Source organism: Glandiceps talaboti, chromosome 17, assembly GCF_964340395.1.
Source record: "Glandiceps talaboti chromosome 17, keGlaTala1.1, whole genome shotgun sequence".
Classification (NCBI taxonomy): Eukaryota; Metazoa; Hemichordata; class Enteropneusta; family Spengelidae; genus Glandiceps; species Glandiceps talaboti.
This window is the reverse complement of record NC_135565.1, coordinates 18,424,271-18,449,708: the sequence shown is the minus strand read 5'-3', so window position 1 is coordinate 18,449,708 and position 25,438 is coordinate 18,424,271. Positions and strand designations below refer to the sequence as shown.

General features: G+C 35.8%; 2 protein-coding genes across 3 annotated transcripts; one reads left to right on the top strand and one right to left on the bottom strand.

Annotated features, from left to right (window-relative positions):
* Positions 1-76: 76 nt before the first annotated feature.
* LOC144448459 (secretion-regulating guanine nucleotide exchange factor-like) lies at positions 77-11,090 on the bottom strand. Its single transcript, XM_078138712.1, has 10 exons — positions 11,059-11,090; positions 9,416-9,548; positions 8,182-8,331; positions 6,782-6,876; positions 6,027-6,192; positions 5,413-5,481; positions 4,580-4,768; positions 2,901-3,037; positions 1,587-1,623; positions 77-1,253 (listed from the first exon to the last, which is right to left on the bottom strand). Exons 1-10 carry the CDS (start codon positions 11,068-11,070, stop codon positions 1,087-1,089), a joined length of 1,155 nt encoding a protein of 384 aa, XP_077994838.1. The 5' UTR covers positions 11,071-11,090; the 3' UTR covers positions 77-1,086.
* A 126-nt stretch (positions 11,091-11,216) lies between these two features.
* Positions 11,217-19,066, top strand: LOC144447980 (nuclear transcription factor Y subunit alpha-like). Of its 2 annotated transcripts, none has more exons than XM_078138105.1 (8): positions 11,217-11,299; positions 13,132-13,285; positions 14,269-14,415; positions 14,747-15,002; positions 15,686-15,789; positions 16,291-16,464; positions 17,311-17,430; positions 18,201-19,066. In XM_078138105.1, exons 2-8 carry the CDS (start codon positions 13,154-13,156, stop codon positions 18,348-18,350), a joined length of 1,083 nt encoding a protein of 360 aa, XP_077994231.1. In that variant the 5' UTR covers positions 11,217-11,299; positions 13,132-13,153; the 3' UTR covers positions 18,351-19,066. The 2 variants fall into 2 exon arrangements, with proteins under 2 accessions (XP_077994231.1, XP_077994233.1); XM_078138107.1 differs by lacking the exon at positions 11,217-11,299 and adding an exon at positions 11,468-11,545.
* Positions 19,067-25,438: the final 6,372 nt, after the last annotated feature.

The following is a 25,438-nucleotide window of genomic DNA, read 5'->3' as shown; positions in this document are numbered from 1 at the left end:
CACTGATAAGCATTACTATTCTTTCACAGTGCAGTAGAAACAGGCTTCTCGTGAAAACATTACACATGGACTTGATAATTTTAATGGCTGCAACTGTTTATTTTCTAACTGAAAATCAACATTTCAACTTGACTACTTCTACATCCCTACTGTGCACGGCACCTATTGCTTCTTTTACATTAGAAGTTGTCTGAGGGAGTGTAATAAATGACATGTTGCATGAGTGAAACACCAAGCTTACAACATTTTAGCTGTATGTCACATGAGTAAAGCACCAAGCCTACATCATTTTAGCTGTAATGTCCCATGAGTAAAGCACCAAGCCAACATCAGTTTAGCTGTAATGTCCCATGAGTGAAACACCAAGCCTACATCATTTTAGCTGTAATGTCACGAGTGTAACACCAAGCCTACATCATTTTAGCTGTAAACAGAGATTTCACAAGCTTTCCTTTATAATATAACACAGAATTAGTTTTTAGTTAATTTATTTTTTTCTAAGCTGTGTGGCAAGACAACTCCATCTATCAAGATCATCCAATAGTGAAAGACACTAAGCCAACCTCCTCTGCTTTGATACTCATATGTATCACTATCATAAAGAGTAAACATATTCAATAGGAAACTTGCAATCCAGACTGAGTATGCTCAGACGCAAAGGACTGTGGGATTATCTGTGGTTATCATAATACCTAATCTGGAGCTACTGATAAAATAAACCCTAACAATATTGTTTACAATACTATTAGTATTTATTATCACATTTCCCATGATGCAACATTCAACATGGCGGGTTTGCAAATTCCCTATTTCTTATTGGTTACTTTTGATGAATCGTACTTCAAAAAACAAGGAAGATGATGGCATACATCACTAGATAATGTACATGTATAGAGCACTTATCTTTCCCATAACTTGGACTCTGCTGTGGACTCAATACTCTAAGTACTGCTGTATCCATCTTTTCACAAAGACTTTTGTCTGAACTTTTTACTTTGTGCATTTTTACTTGATATTGTTGAGATCAGTAATTTGTCATTTTGAGTGAAATGCAGACTATGCAAATAGTAGCTTTATTCATTTAATTCATCTTTGATCAACAACGGCAAAGCAATGTCCGGCACCACATCCTAATATCTTAATTTGTTCCGGGAATAGAACATCAATCTGTTTGGGTTCTGTCACATTCTCTTCTTTTCCATCGCCACACATTCCATGCTCATTCCATCCCCATGCCAACACCTTGCCACCATCTGTTACCATAGAAACACAAAGATACATAATAATAAAGCAGGGCTTGAAAATTTATAGATGAATCAGTCAGTCAGTCAGTCAGTCAGTCAGTCAATCAATCAATCAATCAATCAATCAATCCATCCATCCATCCATCAATCAAGCAAATACAGTGCCAATCTCCAGAGCAATCAACAAATCAATCAATCAACCAATCAATCAAATAAATTAATACAGTGCCAATCTCCAGAGCAATCAATCAGTCAATCAATCAATCAATTAAATAAATTAATACAGTGCCAATCTCTAGAGCAATGAATGTTGTATATTTAGTACTAAATATTTGTTCTCACCTAACAATGCTAAGGTGTGTTCAGCTCCACAAACCAACTGAAATACAAATGAAGGATTCAGTAAAAACAATCATACAATTACACACATGACATTGGATAATCTGTCCACCATAAGATTGGATATTTGTGTATGCAGAATGGATAATAATCTGTAAACTACAAGACTGGGTATTTACACCTGAGAATAGGATGGTAATATGCCTGATGTGTAGGTGAATATTCATATGGTGAGAAATGTATATAGATTTTTGACATTAGTGTTATCTTTTGATTGGGGTACACCCCTTACAGTTACAGTATTGACCTTAACCCCCCCCCCCCTTCATTACAGCGCCCTCACTGGCGATTTTGTGAATTATATGATTTTCAGACAACAGGAAACAAATATTGTAAATTATCAACGATTCTGTATTGTTTTAATCTCTATTTTAATCCTTGAAAGTAAAAAACACATTGACATAATATAATCATTATATAGTAGTTTGTGTTCTTTTTATTTAGTACTTTAGAGCGAGTATGTATGTGGGGCAGATGTCATTTGCTAATTCATGATTGACTCTGCAGTTGTCTTCACTGAAGTAGGGAGGGTTATTTTTGTGTTTCTCCCCTAGATCTGCAGACTGCATGGACTGGACAAAGACACACAATAAAATACAAACACAAAGGTATTTAATTAAGTGGTGCGTGCTGACCGGAAAAATATCTTTTAATGGCCTAACACACAGTAAGTACATTATATTTCTATATTAAATTGTTGTGAAAGGCATCAACAACAGTACAAGTTGTACTGAATAACTAATAGACAAGATAAGTACAAGTGTCTAATTTCTCTTGGACTTGACACCAAAATTTTCATGTACCGAAAAAAATATGTTTACTGTATGTTACACGATATTAGTCTAGTTCCTGATGGACCGTATTCTGTATGTTAACTTCACACTTGTACTGTGTAGTCAAACCTGTGACTTTCGCACAGAATTCTGTGCTCCCACCTACAGTGTTCATATACACATGATGACGTCATCGTGTCCCCATGTGATTTTAGTTTAAACAGACTGGAGGTAGAGTCCTAGTTGGACATTGGACATAGTCAAAACAGCTGTATCCAATGAATATTAATGAGAGATGACGACAGCCTGTCAACTTGTGATGGATTACTGTCATGCGCTGTTTGTGCTTCGCTCACCATGGAGTTGAACCACAAATAACGACTTCAGCCATGCGTTTGACTAGACGGCCCTTGGTATAAGTGTGAAGTTAACGTAGTACAGAATATGGTCCGTCAGAAACTAGACTAACATGATATCAACTTACTTGTTTTGTGACACCTGCGAGAGATGCAATCCGTTTAGGTTTACCAACACAGTTCATGACATTGTCACTTTCACTATCTGCTGTTGCACCAAGTTGACCATAGTCACATCTACCCCAGCTATAAACACATTGGTTATCTGATGAATATACATATGGAATTATGAAATTAATGTTTTATTTGCTTAAAAGGTACTCATAATTCTGCTACATATTTAAAAGGTACTTGCAGTATTCTACTTACTAAAGCACACATAACTATCACTTACAATTGACTGAACTCAACCCTAGTATTAACATATAGCATACAAGTGAACCGATGACGTAATTTATTATTATACGTATACAAAACTGTTCTAACAATGTCAGAAGACAAGTGTGATGTTATAGAAGACATGTATTGATATTAACATTATACTAAGAATAGTTTAATTAAGGTTTTATGTAATATTTTCACTCAAGTAAATAGCTTATGAACTCAACTTGTGCCAATTTAAATGCCTACCAGTGATATCAATCATGTGAGTCCAACCACTCTATATACCTACCAGTGATGGCATTCATGTGAGTCCAACCACTGTCTATATACGTACCAGTGATTGCAATCATGTGAGTCCAACCACTGTCTTTATACCTACCAATCATGTGAGTCCAACCACTGTTTATATACCTACCAGTGATTGCAATCATGTGAGTCCAACCACTATCTTTATACCTACCAGTGATGGCAATCATGTGAGTCCAACCACTGTCTTTATACCTACCAATCATGTGAGTCCAACCACTGTCTATATACCTACCAGTGATGGCAATCATGTGAGTCCAACCACTGTCTACATACCTACCAGTGATGGCAATCATGTGAGTCCAACCACTGTCTATATACCTACCAGTGATGGCAATCATGGGAGTCCAACCACTGTCTATATACCTACCAGTGATGACAATCATGTGAGTCCAACCACTGTCTATATACCTACCAGTGATGGCAATCATGTGAGTCCAACCACTGTCTATATACCTACCAGTGATGGCAATCATGTGAGTCCAACCACTGTCTATATACCTACCAGTGATGGCAATCATGGGAGTCCAACCACTGTCTATATACCTAACAGTGATGGCAATCATGTGAGTCCAACCACTGTCTATATACCTACCAGTGATGGCAATCATGTGAGTCCAACCACTGTCTATATACCTACCAGTGATGGCAATCATGTGAGTCCAACCACTGTCTATATACCTACCAATGATTGCAATCATGTGAGTCCAACCACTGTCTTTATACCTACCAATGATTGCAATCATGTGAGTCCAACCACTCTCTTTATACCTACCAGTGATGGCAATCATGTGAGTCCAACCACTGTCTATATACCTACCAGTGATGGCAATCATGTGAGTCCAACCACTGTCTATATACCTACCAGTGATGGCAATCATGTGAGTCCAACCACTGTCTATATACCTACCAGTGATGACAATCATGTGAGTCCAACCACTGTCTATATACCTACCAGTCATGTGAGTCCAACCACTGTCTATATACCTACCAGTGATGACAATCATGTGAGTCCAACCACTGTCTATATACCTACCAGTCATGTGAGTCCAACCACTGTCTATATACCTACCAGTGATGGCAATCATGTGAGTCCAACCACTGTCTATATACCTACCAGTGATGGCAATCATGTGAGTCCAACCACTATGTAATTCCTTTACTTTTCTACCATCAAATAAATCTAAACTCAGTTTTGTTGGAGTTGGTATGATCTCTTCTTTGGAGTCACTTTTATGACTTTCATTACTGACATGACAAAGTTGTTTATGTTTATTACTTCCCCACATAAACACTTCACCATTCTCTGAAAATAAACAACAAATAATCATTTGATTAAAAAAAAGAGAAAAAACGGCAGTACTACAGGCAATGTTCTGACAAAAAAACTATGTGTAATCAATCTTTTTGATCTTTACCTCATCAAATCATGTTTTTGGTGCCTCGTCATTATTATAAAAAATAACAGAATTTTGGAGGGGTTTACTTTCTATATGAAGTCTGAAAATAGTGCATATTGCATTCACCAAGATGATATCCTTGCTGAAATGTGATGAAAGTAATATTTCCAAAACACAGTAACCCTTGTGAAAATACTTGTCACTTTCCATTGCACCAGTGTACTAGGGAGTTTAGTGTTTTTGTTTACATTACAGACAGACTCCCTAGGTCAGTGTATACACACTCACAGTGTGAGTAATGCCAGTAGATTCTGATTCATTATTTACTGGGCTGACATTTTTGGACTTGGCCTCTGAGAACATAATTTTCTACCCTTTCCATTCCAATAACTTGAGAACATCAGACCAAAATAAGGAGAAGTCTTGGAAAGAACAAAACAAGGTGAATGTTTCATCTGATTAGGCATTGTGAAGCCCCAGTAGCTGAAACTTGAACAAAATTTTCCAAATTTTTTCCCGCATAATTATGTAAATACTAAGCAATATTTACCTGTGAGAGCTGCAGTGTGATAGGAACCAGCTACAACTGCTGTTACAGTAGTATCATTGATAAACTGTACTGTAAGGAAAATACACAGGGAAGAAACACAACATGAAAACACAATAATTAACTATGTAGTGCCATGTTGAATGAAAGACATAGATAACTTCTCAAAAAACTGTCATAAAAACCACAACATGTGCATTATTCTGTCTGGTCATATCGGTTGTATAGATGTCCCACCAACATTTATCTGGAGTAGCACTGAGATGAATTAACACTACCTGGGAATTGTGAATGTAGTAGACCAAAGCTGACCTGGCATTGGACAGTGATGACTGAGAGAGAGGAGATGGGTCTTATGTGGGGTGAAGCTCAATCTTGTTCAAGAGACCAATCAAAGTGGCAGAAGTAAGTGATCAGGTCTTGTGTCCCATTCTATAGCAGGCCTAGTAATTGGTGGCACCTTGCTATAAAATAGAAACATGTGAAACATACACATGCACATAAGGCACTCCTTATACGTTATAGTTATAGTTAAGCACTCGCGTGTCATGGGGTTCTGTCACAGTACGTACTGGTCATATTATTGTTTGAAATTCAATGCGATACAGATAACATACCTTGTTCTGGCACTCTTTGTACCTGAGGTAACCCTGTTCCTGAGCTGTCTTTTCTACCCAGCTGTCCCTTCTTACCAGATCCCCATGTCCATACTTTGCCATCATTTGATATTGCAACACTGTGTCTAAGACCTGCTGCTATGGCAACTACACCGTCTGGTAATGCCTACCAATAAAAGGCATACATAATGTTCACAATATCTGTGTTAGAAATTTGGTGAATGAAATATTGTCAAAATTACACCATCTTAATACTAATCAACTGAGTTCATGAAGATGAAAGATGCCAGATGGGGATTGGGGGGGGGGGGTAGGGTAGGTGGTGAGGTCAAGGGGATTGGGATGACTGCCATGTCTCTGTTCCTTTGTGCTACTAAGACCTAAGATTTGTCAACAATAGAAATATCAGTTGTGAATGAATGTATATCAAACTGTTGTAAACTTTCCCAAAAGATATGATGCAGGTTAAACAGTTTCATGACTGTAAGTTGAACAAATATTCCATCCTCTGAAACTGATGACTAACATTATAAAATTGTTGATATCGTTATTCTTGTCAGTATGAATTCTCACTAATGTTATTTTCCCTTTCCATATTTATGCATTGTCTTTCCCATATAGTGCCTGTCAATTCTACTGCATAGTGATTGAAATCATAAACATAAAAGATTTTTTTTTTTTTTTTTTTTTTTTTTTTGGGGGGGGGGGGGGGGGGATCTCGGGGATGAGTGCAGCATAGACCAGAATATTTTTACCTGTATTCTCTGTGGTATTGATGTATATTTCTGTATTTCTGGTATCCCAAGTTGACCATACACATTGGATCCCCAAGCATATACCTCATTGGTTGCTAGGATACAAAGGATATTATCATGCATATGATGTTACAAATCTGAACCCAATCTAATTTAATCTAATCTAATCTAATCTGATCTAAATTACCAGTCCAATAGTCCTAGCACACTCAAAACAACCTAGCTGTCCTCCACTGTTGAGTCAGATTTGTTAGTGTTTATACTATGTATAATTATTGTATGATTGTGCATTTTTAGCCAAAATGAGGGCTTATTTATCAAATTGTTAACTTTAAATTTAATGTACTGATACACTTAAGATTGTAAGATACCTCTTGTTGTTCAGCCCTATCAGACTTCGGTAGCTGATATCTTAAAGACTATGTGTGCATTGTACTTGATTCAATACAAACATGGATTGTATGCAAAATAACAATTGTTGAAGAGATCGTACAATGTCACACAAGCTCAATAAGAAAACTTTGTTCATTTAGGGAGGAAGGGTCTGGCGTCAGTGTGATTGCTGAACTTCATTTTCACACTTCTCACCAATTTAGACAGAAAACTTTCAGTTCTACAATGAGAACAGCTTTTGTATTTTACTACTGAGATGTTGATAAGTTGATACAAAAAAGTACTTCTAATGTGAGATATTATGTTTGATTTCTGGTAGTATTTATAATGTGTTACATTACATCAATCATAGTGGTGTTACCGCTACAGTTTTCATCATAGTTTACATCATATACTAATGTTTGATGTCGCACTTGTGAACATTTGTTCAGGGGGAGGGGAGGGTGTTTTGACCTTAATTAATTAATGAATGATGTTCATTTATTGAGTTTGTGCGACACTTTGTGATCTTCCATAACACAGTGAACTTTTGAGTGGCAGAATAAATCAAACATAGTACTCTTATGATTAATAATCATAATATTGTATACATTTGTATACTTGAACTGGTCTTATTGCATACTAGTGGTGTTTACACTGCAGTACAATACAATAAACATAATTGCATACATGTAAATTATATGCAAATCATATGCAAATTATATGTAAATTCCAAGTGCACAATTGTTCCATTTACACAAAATTGTATGAAATTCATACCGTGATTTTTACTGATTTGGATAAACATATGTAATAATAATAGAAACCCATGACATGAGTGTCAGTGCAGTGTGCGTATTCATTAGTATTTGCATTCATGATTGCGTTGTTTCATTTTGGGCTAGCGTCACAGAGAATACTGCAAGCACTCATGCAAATACGGTACCCTGAGTATGCTATTTGTGCACTCACATGTAACAGGGTTCTGTCAAATTATTACATGTTATCCTATGATACATTTATCTTACCTGTAACAGCAAGGGTAAAATCCCATCCACAGCTGACAGTGTTCACTGGTGGTAAATGACTTACATGTGTTAATACTGGTACATTATCTGTGTGTCCAAATCCTAACTGACCTTTGGTGTTCCATCCACAACTATACACCCGACCAGACTCTGGAAAATCCATAAAAATTACACAATGACATTTCAAAGTATAAAATATTCTGTTGACTGAACAATTAGATGTTATTCCCCAATATTTTTCTTCGTTCAGCCAAGGAAAATATGAGTGACCTATGGGGCCTTTGTCACTACTCGTCTAGTGATTCTAGTGACTCCTGAATGAAGAAAAATATTGGAGAATAACATAATTATACCAGCGTTAGTAATATCAAAAGAAAAATTGGGGAAAGTAATGGCCATTTTGAATGTTTTGACTCATATTGAACACAGCATAACCTGTGACATAGATGTGTTGTCGTGAAATAGACGCACATTGTCGTGACGTAGAACAACCAGAGTATATATTCCATATTTTTTTGTTCAACTTGGTTCTTGTGAACATGTCAATTTCTAGAGTTGGTTAACTGTTTTAGAATACTTTTAAACTACATGTAATCATCTAGGTGTTGTAATATTAGCTTGATAGTTGTGCAAACATTTCCATAGTTTGGTGAACTTATGCGTAAATGTGTTTATATAATTTTGTCATAACTAACTGGAGAGTTGAAAACTTGACAATGTCTTTTGTAATAAACCTCCAGTCTTACAGTTAAGTCATGTGAGAACACAATAACATCATCACATTTCTATTAAAAGCTCCAATAGCATTTTACTGCTGTCGGTAGTAAGGCGGAATGTCGGTGGTAAGGCAGAAGTCGGTGGTAAGGTGGAATGTCGGTAGTAAGGTGGAATGTTGGTGGTAAGGTGGAATGTCAGTGGTAAGGCGGAATGTCGGTGGTAAGGCAGAATGTCGGTGATAAGGCGGAATGTCGTGCGAGAAAACCATTTGAATATACAATGAATAGAGAGATCTTACAATACAAGCTTGCACATATAGTTCTAGACTACAATGAAGGCAATGCAAAGATTGACTTTTCTATCCTCTGATCCATTTGTAGCGTTCTTTTGTGACGATTTTGTATATGCATACTTGAGTTTATTTTATAATTTATATGGGCCTGGAGCCTGACTCAAACAAACAAACAAACAAACAAACAATAAATATATAAAGAATGTCAGCATGAATACTCCTTACCTGTAACAATGACTGTATGACCTCCCCCTCCATCCACAGATTTAATTATTTCTGGTGGTATACATGACAACTTGGTAGGTGTATGTTTATCTATCACATAACCCAATCCTAGCTGTCCATAACTGTTGGCACCCTGCCAAACGTACAGAAATATAAAATGTACACATTAGAAGAAAATGTACATGTCATATCATATGATGCCATTCTATAGCAGGCCTAGTAATTGGTGGCACCTAGCTATAAAATAGAAACATGTGAAACATACACATGCACATAAGGCACTCCTTATACGTTATAGTGGATTTTATTTGACTCAACATTATGTTTTATGCCAACATAAGACTGTGGATTAACAGAACCTGTTACACACAAATGAATTGGTTTAATAACACTTGGCACAGCAGGTTGAAAGAGCAGAGACTTGTATTACATTACAAAGAGGCCATACAGCTGTTCTTATCAACTGTTGAAATGTAAAAGTCTCTGAATTCCTAACATGCTGTGCTAAGTGTTAATCCAATTCAGATGTTTACTGTCCTTGTTTGTAACAGTTTCCATTTGTCAATGGTCTGATGTCAGCAGTTGTAATCTATTGTCAAGGATAGACTTAAACTACAAAACATGCAAACAATAGTAAACTAACTAGGAATACAATTTATTAAATATAACTTTTGTTATACTTTTTTTTTCATTACATAAAAATATTTATATGTCAAAGGACCAAACTCTGGCATCTTTAACTACTGATACCCAGTGCTAACATTGGGTACAGAAATATGAAAAACTTTTATTTATCATATGTGGTCACATTTTGTGAAAATTTGTATTTTTACATAACGACTGTAAATTGTGATTTAAACAATGAGTAATAAACATTTGAGTTGTGATGGCAGTGGGTGGGGGGTGGGGTGTGGGCATATAGAAACATTTATGAAAAGTGGCAATTTTTTTCAACAATGATAAAAAAAAGCTGCATGATCCGTCTCTGAGTAAATCATATATGATACATCTGTGAAATCTCTCAATCCAAATACATATAATGTCGTAATATCTGACAAAATCTAGAAAAACAGGGATTAAATTTTTTTTTTCTTTTTAGCAAAGACCCTCTCAGCCAAATCCATAACTAATATTAATCAAATCATGGACAATGATTAGACGTTTCTCATTTTAACTTTTTAACTTTTTTTTATTATAATATTTGTGTATTCGTAACGTCATGCCATGAGTCTAGCACACCTTTTCCCCTAATACATCCATGGTATACTAAAGTACTACGATAGATAGACACCTATAGTAGTGATTCAAGCTTAATAGATAACTCCAGCTATGTCAGATGTAGAGCCACTCGCACTGGAACGCGGACCATGTCATTACCATGGAGTATTGGCCCACTGGTGGAGGCATGGTCTGAGATTTATTATGAAATGCATATAGTGATACACATAATATGTCGCTTGCAAAAATTTGACATGTGACGATACCTAACTCGCGTAGAGTAGGGACGGTATGTTATATATCCCCCTATTTAATGCATATTCTGGTCATTCCACTTTCTACATGGCAAGTTCAATTTAATGTGCTTCTCCACAGAGACACTCGGACAGTAAGTGAGTAATGGCGATGCAATGACCCCAACTTACCCACGACAACATACTCCATTGCAGCGAATACCCACAATCCTACCTAATCATGTATGTAAATATTATGTTAAGTAGATTATAATGACAAATACTCGATCACGTGATTAACATGTGACGCGTTCTGCACACTCTCATTGGAAAGCTTCCTCTGCCTGGTATAGGACAGCGAGGGTTGTCGTTTTCCTATTCGTTGGCACTGTATCCTTACATTTACAGCCAATCAGATCATCTTCTTTTACCTGTAAGTCACTAATTTTCCTTCTCTTGGTCGAAATATTGTCCACTCAGCTGTCGAGCGGGAGATTCGTGTCTGGGAGGAGTGAAAATGACCTGGTTGTGGGAATTTCATTGGAAAATGTCATACACGATTCTCGGCGGAGAGCCCCTATCTTGGCTTTGTCTGCCATGACGCTAACACAGCGTCTTTTGTCGATCAATTCTCGTTTCGGTAGTTTCCGTGTCCATTCACTAAATTGTTCAGATCCCAGTACGTTTTATATCGAGTTATGACCATTATAGGTCTAAACGTGTAGACAAAAGTTAAGAAGTGTAGATTTTGAGAAAGATTTGTATGTATGTATCTCTTGACAGCGTCTGATTCATATCATGTACATCGTATGTGGACTGGTTCACTGATGTGTGTTGCATATTGTAGGGCTTCGTTTACGGTTTAGTACATTGTCCATGCCATGCTAAATACCGATTCACAAAATTTGTTGCTTTTAGTTGCTTGACTAACAACACATTTTTTTTTAAAATCTACGTTGTTATGATCGCTTGCATTAGAGGGGAAAATATTTACCTTTTAAAGTTTAATTGTTATTGATTGCACAATGTATAAACTTGCGACATTGCATATTCATGACCACAAATTTGATCAACCTGACAATCCTAACCTCGTAGAAGACTAGAAGTGTCACTATGTGTAAATTTGAATTCACTGTAAGACCAATACTAGGTACTCTGGAAATTATCCATACATATGTGACATATGAAATAATAACATTTTTATCCAATTTTTTATGTTTGTTTTGTATTTATTTTCATGCAGTATAGATAATATCTAGAGCTTTAACAATACATTTGTAAGCCCACTTTATAGGTTGGTAGTCCTGCCTGCAGACAGGTAAGTTAGGACTTGATTCCGACATTGCCCCATTTCCTTCCTGATTCTGACATTGCATGTTTCCCAATCCTTCTGTTCTCTCAAGTAAACAATTTTTCTTTTTTTTCTTGTATAAATGGGACATTGTCAGGATCGAGTCTTAACATGTACTGTCTGTAACCAGGACTAGTAATTAACATGATTGTAAAGTGTTTTTTTAATCATACATATTAGACAGAGTCCAAGACATTGGAGAGAATCTAATGTCTATGTTGGAATGAAGTGGTTATAAAGGACAGAAAAGGTGTCTGTTTATTCAAAATTAGAGAGAGTAAATTCCTTGCTTACTGACCAAATTGAAGACCAAAAACAGTTCGAAAACATTGGTTTTAGCATATGGCAAGGAAGTGTTAATATTTATCACTGTGTCAGTGATGTAGATAATAGTTTGAATAGATGGTCACCAAATACTTATTAAAGGGACATGTGTCAATCTCAGGTCATCATTGCATTAATTTTATCTTAAAAACCTAGAGTTTATAATCCTAATCTGAAGTTGGCCTGTATCAGTGTGCCCTCTAATGATAGCCAAATTTTGTTGTTGCGAGTCAAAAATGATAAAAACTGGCATTTCTTGTGAGTCACCACGACATAGTATGAGATAGGGGAATACCAATTTTTGATACGTCACTAGAAATTACATGAGTCAGTGGCACATCAAATTGGCTTAGAGGGCACACTGGCCTTTATTTACATTTGTATAAAATGTTATCTTGACCAAAACCTGTTTTTATTGCAAAAAGACTGTTTGGTCATGAGTAATCACATTGACTTGAATAAGTCTTGTTTGAAGCATAAAATTTATGTTTCCATAGAAACCATGGAATGGTGAAGTAGAAGAACTTATCTTTATTGGACATATTGTGGTTTGGAAATGCAAGCTCTTAACATTGTTATTACTGTTTCAGGTTGAGAACAAGGTAAAAAAAAATGGAGAACACTTCCGTGGCACAGACGATCAATACTGATCAAATAGCCATACAAACTATACAACAGCCCACAAATGCTACACAACAAACCACACAAGTTAGTCAGGCAGGACAAGGCCAGTTATTACCACAGGTAAGATTTACATTTAAGGGGCATAAGCTGAATTAATATGTTGTAGGGTAATTTTTGCTGCGTGTCCGAAAGATACAGTATTCTATTTCCTGAAGCATCTCTAGCAGGTAGCTGAATTCAAATCAGTGCAGTCTGAACAATCTGATGACATAATGTTTTGTACATATCAAAACAATGTGAAGGAAATCCCTGTGCTATGGAATGAATAGTTCTAACAATGCCATAAGACATTGTAATGTCCTAGAAGTTATGCATTAACATTAACTACAACTAACAAGGCTCGAAATTAACTTTTTTTCTTCGGTAGTCGAGGTGGCTACCAATTTCAGAAAGTGGTAGCCCAAGAATTGTGACCTGTAGTCCCATATTCATGAACTGAAAACAGATTTCCTCTATTGGAAATTCATGTGTTATTAAAATACTTTCATGTCCATAAATCTTCCACCTTCATCACATAATGAGTGGTAGCCAGAGTGGGCTACCAGCTGAAAATTATGGTAGCCCCATGACAAGAATTCGTAGTCTGTGGGTATGGGACTACTGTTAATTTCGATCCCTGACTAGAATAATTTGATTGAAGTTATGTAATTACTTTCAGTTGAGTAAGAACAGTCTATAAAGTCAGCTTGTACCACTGAAAATGGCAATACCTGTTAATATAGGATTCTTTGTAGTTAATATATATTATTCTCCAATATTTTGCTTCCTTCAGCCAAGGAAAATATGAGTGACCTAAGGGGTCTTGTCACTACGAGTTGGTAGACGATTAGTGACAACCCTCAGGTATTTTCCAGCTGAATGAAGAAAAACCTTCTGAATAACATAATTATACCAGTACCAGTAATATCGAAGAAAAATTGGGGAAAGTAATGTACATTTCGAAAGTTTTGACTCATATTTCGAACACTAGATGGCATAGTAGCAGATATACCCTGTCAATGTCATCATTTATCCCTGCCATATTTATATCAATGTATTTTTAGGTGATTCAGGTTGGGTCAGGAGGCCAAATTATCCAGACAGCTAATGGGCAGCAAATCATGGTTCAAGTACCACAACAACAGTTACAGTCAGTACAGCCAGGTCAAACTACAATACAAATACCAGTATCAGGAAACCAAGTACAACAGGTGAGTGTCAAAGGTCATAGGTCATAGGTCAAACTACAATACAAGAACCCAAGTACAACAGGCGAGTGTAAAAGGTCATAGGTCAAACTATCGTACATCTCAGTAGTAGTACCAACAATGTCAGAAGTGAGAGCCTATCATACATGTCAGGTCCATAGACGATGGAGTTCACTTCAAGGCCTGGGATTCTGGTCATGATTGTGAACCTAAATTTGGAATCAAGATGAAAGTGGAATCACATATTCGATTCAAAACATGTATTTTCACTCAAGTAAAATTGTATAAACTTAGTTTGTGCCAAGTTGATGGATGACCATCTGTTTCTTTTCAGTTTCAAGTTGTACAACCACAACAAATCCAAGTTCAACCTGGTCAACAAGTTCAACAAATCCAAGGACAACAAAACCAGCCACAGCAGATAATTATACAGCAACCAGCACAGCAGACAGGACAGACTGCACAGTTGCAACAACTAGTGATGCAGGATGGACAGACAATTCTATATCAACCGGTACAGACAGCAGCAGAAACTAACACACAACAAACAGCTGTTGTACAACAAAATCAGATACAACAAACAGCAGCATGTAAGTATAATAAGTATAAGATAAATCAATCCAGTGTATTCAGTACCATAGATCATAGGTCTTACAGGTAAGCATTCTCATAGACTGTCGACAGTCGCTTGCGCCTTTTTCCCCTAGTTTTATCTAAACTTAAGTCATTGCCGCGCTCCGATCCGGTGCAATACTACTATAATTGCATACTGATATCGAGCTCGGGCCTTTGGTCCTCAATATCAGTATGCGATTTTACTCTGCGATTATAGTAGTGTTGCGCCGGATTGGAGTTTAGATAAGATGTAGGAAAAAAGGCGTGAGCGACTGTCGACAGTCTAGCATTCTCACAAATCAGAGCTGATATTTCATCCGAGACAGTGCGTTTTGGATGGTGCTGTAAAAAGACTGTGGTGTACAATGATGACAAGTAAGTAGTTTAACATTCGTAGGCATTATCATAGCCTGTATGCTCACACATCGCTCAACACCTTTGGATAGAGAAGGCTGGTGAGGGCAGAACGACATACTGTATCTTATATAGTCCATTATGACACAACAAATGTAGCAAATGATTATAGTGGTCTGACCACAATAACAAGTTTTCATTCTATGTATATATCACAATTTGCAATACACTGTAAATGAATACTAAATATAACCCAAAAAATGAAGCTTTTTTTTAAGAATTTTTTTTGTCTGATTATTTTCAGCTAATATACTCCAAGTTCAAAGTACACAGGCAGCAACACCAGCTACTCCGTCAACAGTTATGACAGTACCAGTGGCAGGTAGTTCATCGGGATCAATGGTTATGGTAAGTATTAGTTTGTAGTGTAGTTAACAACAATACACCAACCAACAAACAAACAAACATACTACAACACATCTGCAAACACCCCTCAGCCCCTCCAACTGACAACAAAATTGGTGTACAAGCATTCAGCCCATAGAAATAACTTCAGATTGAAATGCAGTAAGTGTGTCATTTCTCTGGGCTTTGTATATGTACATGTGCTACCTGATTTGTGCTTGAGGGTGTAATACTAATCCTACTAAATGTTTTATTTTTTGTGCTGTTTTTAATTCAATAATATAAATGCACCTGCATTCATTCTCCCTTCAGTACATGCAGTGTAGTTCTATTTTTGAGTTTTTTTATTGTTATTTAATATACCCACATTTTCATGCTAGCATTCTGTAGAACTTTATAAGCACTATGAGGTATTTGACAAAGCAACTAAGGTCTTCAAAGAAACAGTTTTTATACCTGTGCAGTAGAACTACAGCCTGAACTGCTTTTACTCTCTATTGCAAGATGGTGCCTGGATCAGGGGGAGTGCCAACAATGCAGAGAATACCCCTTCCCGGTGCAGAATTGTTGGAAGAAGAGCCATTATATGTAAATGCCAAACAGTATCATAGAATTTTAAAAAGACGCCAAGCAAGAGCTAAACTTGAAGCTGAAGGGAAAATTCCAAAGGAGAGAAAGGTAATATGTGCTATGTACTCTGTGTGTGTGTCTCTGTGTCTGTCTGTATGTGTCTGTGTATGTATGTGTCTGTCTGTGTCTGTCTGTCTGTGTGTGTGTGTGTGTACATGTTTAAGTGAGTGAAATATTTCCAAAACAAAGTTATGATATCATGAATTTCAGTTCTATATTATTATAATCAGAAAAGGATAGCCTCAATAATCATATAAAGTAAGTTATGTGATTATGATTAGGTAGTGCTCAAATGGATGGTGCAAAATAAACATCATCTTATGAAGAACTGTTATCTCCTTCATAAGATACTAAGGATAAATTTAAAGTGAGAGTGAGAATAAGACTAGATGTAGTTAGTCTGGATAATGTACTGCCCATTTCAAATTAATGTCCACTGGCTCTGTTTGATACAACCACGCAGATTCAGAAATTGCTACTTGAAGAGCAAGATTGCAATTTTGTGCTACATTTTGTCTAAATGAAATAAACCATTTGAATAAATTACAACTAGATACAGAGTTGCAGGTGCCAGTATTTTGATGTCTGCATGGTGGTACGTTAGTTCCTTTTACGTAGACAAAATTTTGAGAAGTAATTGTGAATCCAAAGTCTATGAACTAAACTATTTTATAGTCGTTATGATACAGTTCCAACTTTTCTCAATATATGTTGGTCATTCATTGTTAATTCATTCTTATTATCTTAATATTTGCTGTCATTTATGCATTTACTTTGAATAAGGGCCTACAGGTAACTGTCCTGTAAAGAGACTATACAACTACCATACATGCTGTATCCTCTTCAGAAAATGTGTTTATTTTTAAGCACTGCTTGATTTGTATATATCAACAGAAATATCTGCATGAGTCCAGACATCGGCATGCTATGAATCGTATCCGTGGTGATGGTGGAAGATTCCATTCAGGTTCAAGAATGGGGGAGGATGATCTTGATGGAAGTGGTACTTCACAGGTAATAAATTTGTCTTATGTTAAACACAACTGATCTGAGGTACAAAATGTATAAACAGGGATAGTTATAAAGTAGTAAACATTCAAGAAATTGATATATTATTACCCAGCAACTGACATACATGTACCACCATAAAATGATGGTGTATTAGTGGGCATTAGGTGACAGATTTGCATGTCCATAAAACTTAACACATTAACTGTGATGTGCCACAGTGTAAGAACATCTTGGATAATTTGTTGAGTGCATGAAGCAGAAATATTTGCTGTCATCACATGGTCAACACATGTGATCAGATAAATGTTAGATAGTATACCCAGTATACCAAATAAGAAAGTTGATGTGGGTGGGTGGGTGGGTGGGTGGGTGGGTGGGGGGGACATGCATACATGTGTACAGCACCGTGTGAAACATCCTGCCTCTGGAGCTATTCTATAGTAACCTAGTTTGTTTCTTTTGGACAAAATTGAAAACTCTTCTGTTATCAATATGTTTGGTATAAACTGTAATCTGAGAGAGTGACTAGACTGTTTTATTAGATATGAATGCTTTATTAATTAACTGATTTGCTTTTATTAGATGCTAATTCTTGATTAATTGATTGATTGATTGATTGATTGATTGATTGATTGATTGATGCACATGTAATCCATTAGCTGCACTTTTGGTTCCATCATTCATCATCTCACTATTATTAGTAGGTTTCAAATAAAAATAAAATTTATATTATGAACTTCATATTTTTCTGGTGTTTATCTTTTTTTTTACAGAATGGAACATCTGTTGATCCAACAACAGGACTTCAGCTACCATTAGAAGTTGGTAGTGATGGATCAATAATGTCAACCCAGGTGTTAATGGAACAGCATGATTTAGTTCATGTCCAAACCCCAGAAGGATCACAGAATGGAGACCACTAACAATAAATACTTTGTATTGTATAAAGTTGTTACTAGGCATACTATTTAAAGTAGTATTTCTTATTGCTGTATTTGAAACATGACACATCTCATTTGATTGGTTGAGACACGGTGACCCTGTCATCTGATTGGCTGGAACAGTAATCAGCTGTGAAGACAATAATAAATCCATGAGGTCAATATTAATCCTAAGGGTTAATAATCCTCAAATGGGTCATTTTTTTTCTGATTGGCTGAAGTGCATTATCAACTGTGAGGTCAATATTATGTGTCAGAGGTCAATATTGACTTTAAGGGATCACTACACTTCTAGTGGGCAATATTATTGTTTGATTGACTGAAGCCTATTATGATCCGTGAAGTCAATAACACATCAAAGAAGTAACTATTGACTTTTAGGGGTGACTACACTTCTGGTGGGTAATATTGCTGTTTAATATCTGTAAAGTTAATAACACGTCAAAGACTTGAAAAGGGTTAATATTGATGTTAAGAGGTCAGTATATCCCTCAGGTAGGCAATATAGAGTATAAACACCCCAGACTAACTCTTCCAAGAGTCAGGCGTTGAATCAACATCTATGCAGCAGCAAGAATAGGAATGTTGTGGTGTGTTCTCACTTGTGTGTTTGACTCGTTGAACTTTGACATTTGTTGAACTTTAAACTTTGACATTTGTTGAACTTTAACTTTGACTTTGTTGAACTTAACTTAGACAGATCATTCCTGCTTATTTAAATGCATCTCTATTTTATAATCTTAATTTTATCCGATGAAACATTTCATGAATTTTGCTGAATTTTTCCAGCAACGCGTCTGAGATTATAGAAAGATGCCGTATGTTAGGTTGTTGTCATGCAATGTTTTTATGTGAAAGCTGTACTGCCAATGAGTGTTTGTTTTTTGCTATCAAAATTTTTGATTAATTGTAATATTGTATATTGTGTTTTAGATTAATTAGCTATCAGATATCTACCAATCACTAGGATTATTTTGATATGTACTGCAGTGGCAACTATGGTTTCGGCTTACTAAGATATAAAGTGAACTATTGTTATTCGATGTGATAGATTACGCCAGTGGGTGATGCATGTAGCACACCTCTGTTGTGCAGATATAATTACCCTGTAATCAAGATAAAGGGTGGCCACTTGATAAAAAACTAGCTATCAGAAATTCCACCATAGTGAGAGCCCCAGCGGCGGTATCAGTGGCCAGCTCTGGTAGGGGTGTGTGGCCAGTGCTGGAAACCCCAGGCCCCATTTTAGACACACTTTGACCAAAAACCAATACTGTACCCATTTTAGACCATTACAGGTTTCTAAAAGATGAAAGTTTAGACCAAACTACATTTTTCTTAGGAGGCAACATTTTGGGGCAATTAATGGCAATTATGATTTGGTAAAGGACAATGGACCACATTTTTGACCAAGCAAAATAAAAATAATGCAAAGTGGACCCCATTTTTTAAACTCTTCAGCTCGAAAAAATCAGACCCCCATTTTAGACCAAAGGGCTAGAAAATGCACCCCAAAGGGCAGCACAAATACATATACATGTACTCATACGGGGAGTAGCCACCCCCGGGCTGAGAGTATTATTAAACCAAAGTCCATTCAGTAGCTGTTATACCAACATGTCACAGCAATAGTCTTAGTTTGTGTCTATCTTAGTAAGTAAGCTGAAGCTTCATTTGCCGCTGTCATAACTTAAAACTCACCCTTCAACAGCAATTTTCTTTTCCATTTTTTAGCTGAAAGTATCAATTTTCTAAGTTAAAGCCCTCATAGCTGTAGGTTCTCACTATTTTCAGTCCAAGTTTGTCACCTTTTAACAGTCCTTCTGATTAGCCAAATTACCACAGTATTGTTGATGGTACAATGTACATTGGTTTGATGTCCATGTGTAAACAGATACATTCTAGTTACAGCTACATAGAGTTTTATTTTGGGATTGATGCAATATAACATATTAGATGTATTAAGAGTTGTACAATGTGCAGTTAACAGGATAGTGGTTTGTACAATGATGCTTACTGCCTTTTAAAATTAAACAATTTTCGAGAGCACTCAAATTTGGTTGATCAAATTGACATTATTGTCTTCCTCGTCATATGGATTAGTTACAGAATCGGTACCCATAAGTGTCATTGCATCAAATTGATTTTACATTCACATTGTGGAGTCCATCAAATCATTTAAGAAGTGTTCTGGGTAGATGCCAAATTCCCATCAAGGAATGTTATTTGGGTAAAATCCTGACTGTCAAGAAAACTCCAATCTCTTCTCAGTTAAAAACAGTAATAAAATGTAGGGTCGCCATACAAACTTTTTAAATAGAGGTCAAAATGATATCAAATTTAGTCATTTTAGAATCCAATATGGCCGCCAACTACTTTGTTTAAGTCTCAAAATGTCATCATTTAAAAATCCAATATGGCCGCCATGTCAAAGTCATCATTTTAGATTCCAATATGGCCACTGACTACTGTGTTAAACTCTATGGTAACATAAAAGATTGATGATTTTCTTGAAAACAAGACAGTGATCTGCTAAATGCTTTTATATTATTTCAAAAGGACCAGGAATAAGCTTTTTTATGGCAAAGTTTGGAGAGAATCAAAGAAGTTTGATTTTCAGGGAAATTTTCCCTTTAGGCGCATTCTACCTTAAGAAACCCCTAAAAAAAGTAGTCATGCACAATAATTATTTTCCCACTTCATGGCAGCATTATTTTCCCCCCAAACGTGCTTCACAACAGTAAATGTTAGATTTTTGCAAAGACATTATTTATATGATGCAAAGAATTCAGAATTTTTAAAAGGGAGAGATTACTACTATAGTAAGAAAGAGAGCAGTTACATAGTTTTGATACTTCACACCTAAATGTTAAAATTAAAAAAAAAAAGATATAGAAAAAAGAATAAAACCACAATAAAAATACTTAAAACATATGTATAAACTTCAAAAAAAAAAAGTTAATTATGAAGTGTGAACATAGATTTTTTATTTATATTATATTTTTCAGTTTAAATCTTCAAGATGACTTCATAATAGTTTGATTTTGTTATCACTTGCTGTTCCTTGTGTCAACTTACTTTTAAAAATTTCATGTCCAGACAGCATCTCCTTGATGGCTTATTTGTACACATGATTTCGTAAGCATCGCGGGTTCAGCTTACAGGATCAGATCTAAGCCTTTTTCTGCAACATTTTTTGTGTCGTGTGAAGAATTAATTTTTGTACTTAAAGCTGTCTGATCATAACTTGTAAACATGAGATCTGTGGTATAACTGTCAGGCAGGCAAACAAAATAAATGATTTGATAAGGTACTTTATGGGTGCACCCAAAAGTACTACTGACATCAGGGTTGTAGTAACACTTCGTTTGACTCATGGACTTGTAGAAGCTATATTGATATGTTATGCTCTTTTCAAATACAAGATGGATTTTATGTAACTATTTAAAGTTTAGAAAAATTGTGTCTTGAGTTGGCCTATGTCCCTTTAATGTTATACTTTGGAAAACATTTCCAAAAGTTTGTAGAACCATGTCTGTCAAACAGAGTAGAGAGAAGTCGGGTAGAGTGTAAGACCTTGACTGACAGAGTAGAGAGAAGTCTGGTAGAGTGTAGGGCCTTGCATGTCACAACATCGTAGAGAGATGTCTGGTAGAGTGTAGGGCCTTGCATGTCACAACATCGTAGAGAAGTCTGGTAGAGTGTAGGGCCTTGACTGTCACAGCAGAGTAGAGAAGTCTGGTAGAGTGTAGGGCCTGAATGTTACGACAGAGTAGAGAGATGTCTAGTTGATTGTATAACCATGACAACAGAGTAGCAATAAGTCTGGTAGTGTGTCTTACATTCAAGAATTCTATTAGATAATAATCTACTCATCAGCTAAAGAATCGTACAACAAATTAGTATCCACACATTTCAATATGACACATTTGACCTTGAAGGTTAAGGTCAAGGTCAACTGGGAAGTATTCCACTGAATGGTCGACTTACGATGTGTAGTGTTGTTTCCAAAACGGTTGTTGTATTTAGCTAGAAAAGGTTAAATACTCTACATTTAGTAGTTTACTGACATTTAACAATAAATTATGAAATGTTCCTGTTTAAAACAGCGATAGTTTGTATGCTGTAGTAGTTTTGAATATATCGGTACTGTGCTATTTGGCTACAAGAAAAGAAGTTTTGTATGCAGTATTTTACTTGCATGTAATAGTAAACAAATTACAATAGTTCCCTGTTCCAAACAGTAATGTTTGTAAAATATTTTACGCCATTTAGCAATTTTTAGGAGTTTCCTGTTTATTGGTTTGTAAGTAATTATTTTGTGTTGACCTCCGTGTTTGATTTTGAAATTTTGCAAGAAATTCTTCTCAAACAGTAAATTCTGCATACAAAGTTCTATCTACAATAAACTACCATAGATAGTTTAAGAACACCAACCTCTACCTGGTGAATCAGAAAACGACAGTACAATTCATCCAAATGATATAGGACAGCATCATTATAGCAAATTGTTTGTATTTTTTGACAGTTGTCTTTTATTTCTATGTGTATTTGTTTTGGGGTTCACGGTTATTTGTGTTCGTCACCTGTGTTGACTACCTGACTCATATCAAAGTTAAATAATTAAAAATAAATACGAGAACACAACTACAGGGCTGGAATTACATATGCTTATATCCCTATCGCAGTGTATTCCGGTTCCACAGTAAATTTGTTATTTGAAAATTGTGACATTTGCCATCCTGATAAGGATCATTACATTGACCAGGGCAGATCAAAAACTATTTACTAAATTGAACTGATTGTGTTAAAACCTACATGTAATTCAACAATTGGTGGATATTTTTAGCCCTGATAAACTTTTTGTGTCCTGTATGTTGTTGGAAAACCAGTTCACCCAAAGAGTGTTAATTCTCAAGATTCATTTTCAAAGCAAGCTATTAATAGTTGTATGATCTGTATATTGCGTAAACAGGGTTCGCACGGTCCTGGAAAACCCTGGAATTTCAAACAAAAACAAAAACCTGGAAAACCCTGGAAATATGCTCCCAACCCCTGGAAATCTTTAATAAACTACTTGTAATTATTTCAGCTAGCATTTGTATCAGTATTCAAAAATGTTCACTAATATTATTTTTCTAACTTATCGAAATATTTTTAACTCTTAAAAACTATTTAACATGTGACTTTTCTTGATCTAGTTCTGTGTGTCTTTACTTAACTGTGTAATGTGTTATCAGTCTTTTTCTGAACAAATGTTCACCAGAATAAAGGTATTTAATATACATGACTGAATTCAATGTCTCTGTTTACATTATTAATACTACTACGGAAACCATGCTATCATCAAACTAAGATGGACCTAAACTACAAGTAGTGTTGTGTGTGGTAGCTTACACAAGCAGGAAATACCTGTGCCTTGGTTATGTGGATATAATTGCTCTGTAAGGTCTTGGCAAACAATAGTTTGGTTCCAGTTACCTACCCCACCTAGTTTTTCACTATCAACCCCAAACTTTTTTTCAAGAAAAAAATAATAAAATTGCAAAAATTGTTAAGTCTCGCAAGGAATAGTGGGTACGGAAACTGACATTTAAAAAAGACAATATAAAACTGTTCTTCCAGTCTGCAATGGCTGTACATCTGATGAGAAGAAATCAATAACATGGAAGACCATTTGGAAAACATTAAACTACCTGAACTAGACACTAAAATTGAGCGTAATTGGAACCACACAATTTTTGTTTTTTTGGGGCCTAATCAAGATAGTGAAACAGGGTATTATATGTGTGCTGCCACTTGAGGAAAACATGGTATCAGAAACATTACCCTACAGTGAGTGGAATTGTGTTGATGTACATTACAATGTAAAACTTTATCAACATGCTGCAACCATAATAGGGTAAGTTTGTGTCTGTTGATTGCCTATGGATGTTTCTAGAGAAGTTGAATGTTACAACAGCAATATAAACAAACATGTCATCTAGAAATTGTAGGTGCACTGAAGTAATGTGCAGTCCTTACACAGCAATTTTGCTAGTCTGTTCACATTATTTTATTCCTCGAAAGAGTGATATACCATGCACAAGCCAAATATAGACTATATACTCTGGTTGTTCTACATCACAACAACGTGCATCTATGTCACGACAACACGTGTTTACATCACTGGTTCTGCCGTGTTCAAAATATTAGTCAAAATATTCAAAATTACTTTGATATTACTGGCACTGATATAATTATGTTATTCTCCAATATTTGTCTTCATTTACCCAGAAAATACTTGTGAACTAAGGGTTGTCAGTGACAAAGGCCCCTTAGGTCATTCATATTTTCCTTGGTTGTTACAAAGAAAAATATTGGGGGATAACATCTAAGCAGTGGAAGAGAGACTACAAAATGATTGCAGATTTCATTTAGGAAATACAGAGTCAATAAAACAAGACAACAGATAATTTCTGTATAGATTGTTTATTTTTACTTTCAAAGTATACACTATTATTTACAGGTGATTGTAAAGTTCTGATTCAACGAACACCTTCACCATTATACCACATATCCCATGGTCCTCTGCTCTATACAACTACAGTTGCAAGGAATATTCCCATAATGCATTGTCAAAAGTTATGACATTCTGTGACATTTGACCTTGGGAGCTGACTTTCTCTGTGAGTCTTGCTGGCCCCAATCATAGACTCTCAATAGATATCAGTTAATATTTTCACACTTATTTGTCTATTAATGTTACAAAGAAATGAATGCATTTCTGCAGGAATAAACTTTACTAGATAGACAGCTATTACAAATCCAAATATATGTGTGTGTGAAGCCCCTACCCAGCACAGGAATAACTTTAACCAGAAGTGTGGTCAAAATGCAATGTTATCAAACTTCTGACTAATGTTATTTCTATGGTTTCACACACAGTGAGATTCACAAATGATGTATAGCCCTTCTTTTCACCATGATTGTTACATTTGAGAGAAAATGAGACTCAATGCACAAGTTTTGCAGATTAGTTTTGTTAAAGAAATCTTTGACATATTCCTATGAACAAACTCAAAGAAGTT

What these genes read in the sequence shown, in the direction of transcription:
- LOC144448459 (XM_078138712.1), bottom strand. An exon ending in ACAAAGAGTGCCAGAACAAG is followed by an intron (nt 5,482 to 6,026) that starts GTATGTTATCTG and finishes TTTTCCTTACAG; the next exon opens with TACAGTTTATCAATGATACT. An exon ending in TCACATGATTGCCATCACTG is followed by an intron (nt 3,038 to 4,579) that starts GTAGGTATATAG and finishes TATATTCATCAG; the next exon opens with ATAACCAATGTGTTTATAGC.
- LOC144447980 (XM_078138105.1), top strand. Translation starts at nt 13,154, where the DNA reads ATGGAGAACACTTCCGTGGCACAGACGATCAATACTGATCAAATAGCC. An exon ending in CATCGGGATCAATGGTTATG is followed by an intron (nt 15,790 to 16,290) that starts GTAAGTATTAGT and finishes CTCTATTGCAAG; the next exon opens with ATGGTGCCTGGATCAGGGGG. An exon ending in AAATTCCAAAGGAGAGAAAG is followed by an intron (nt 16,465 to 17,310) that starts GTAATATGTGCT and finishes ATATATCAACAG; the next exon opens with AAATATCTGCATGAGTCCAG.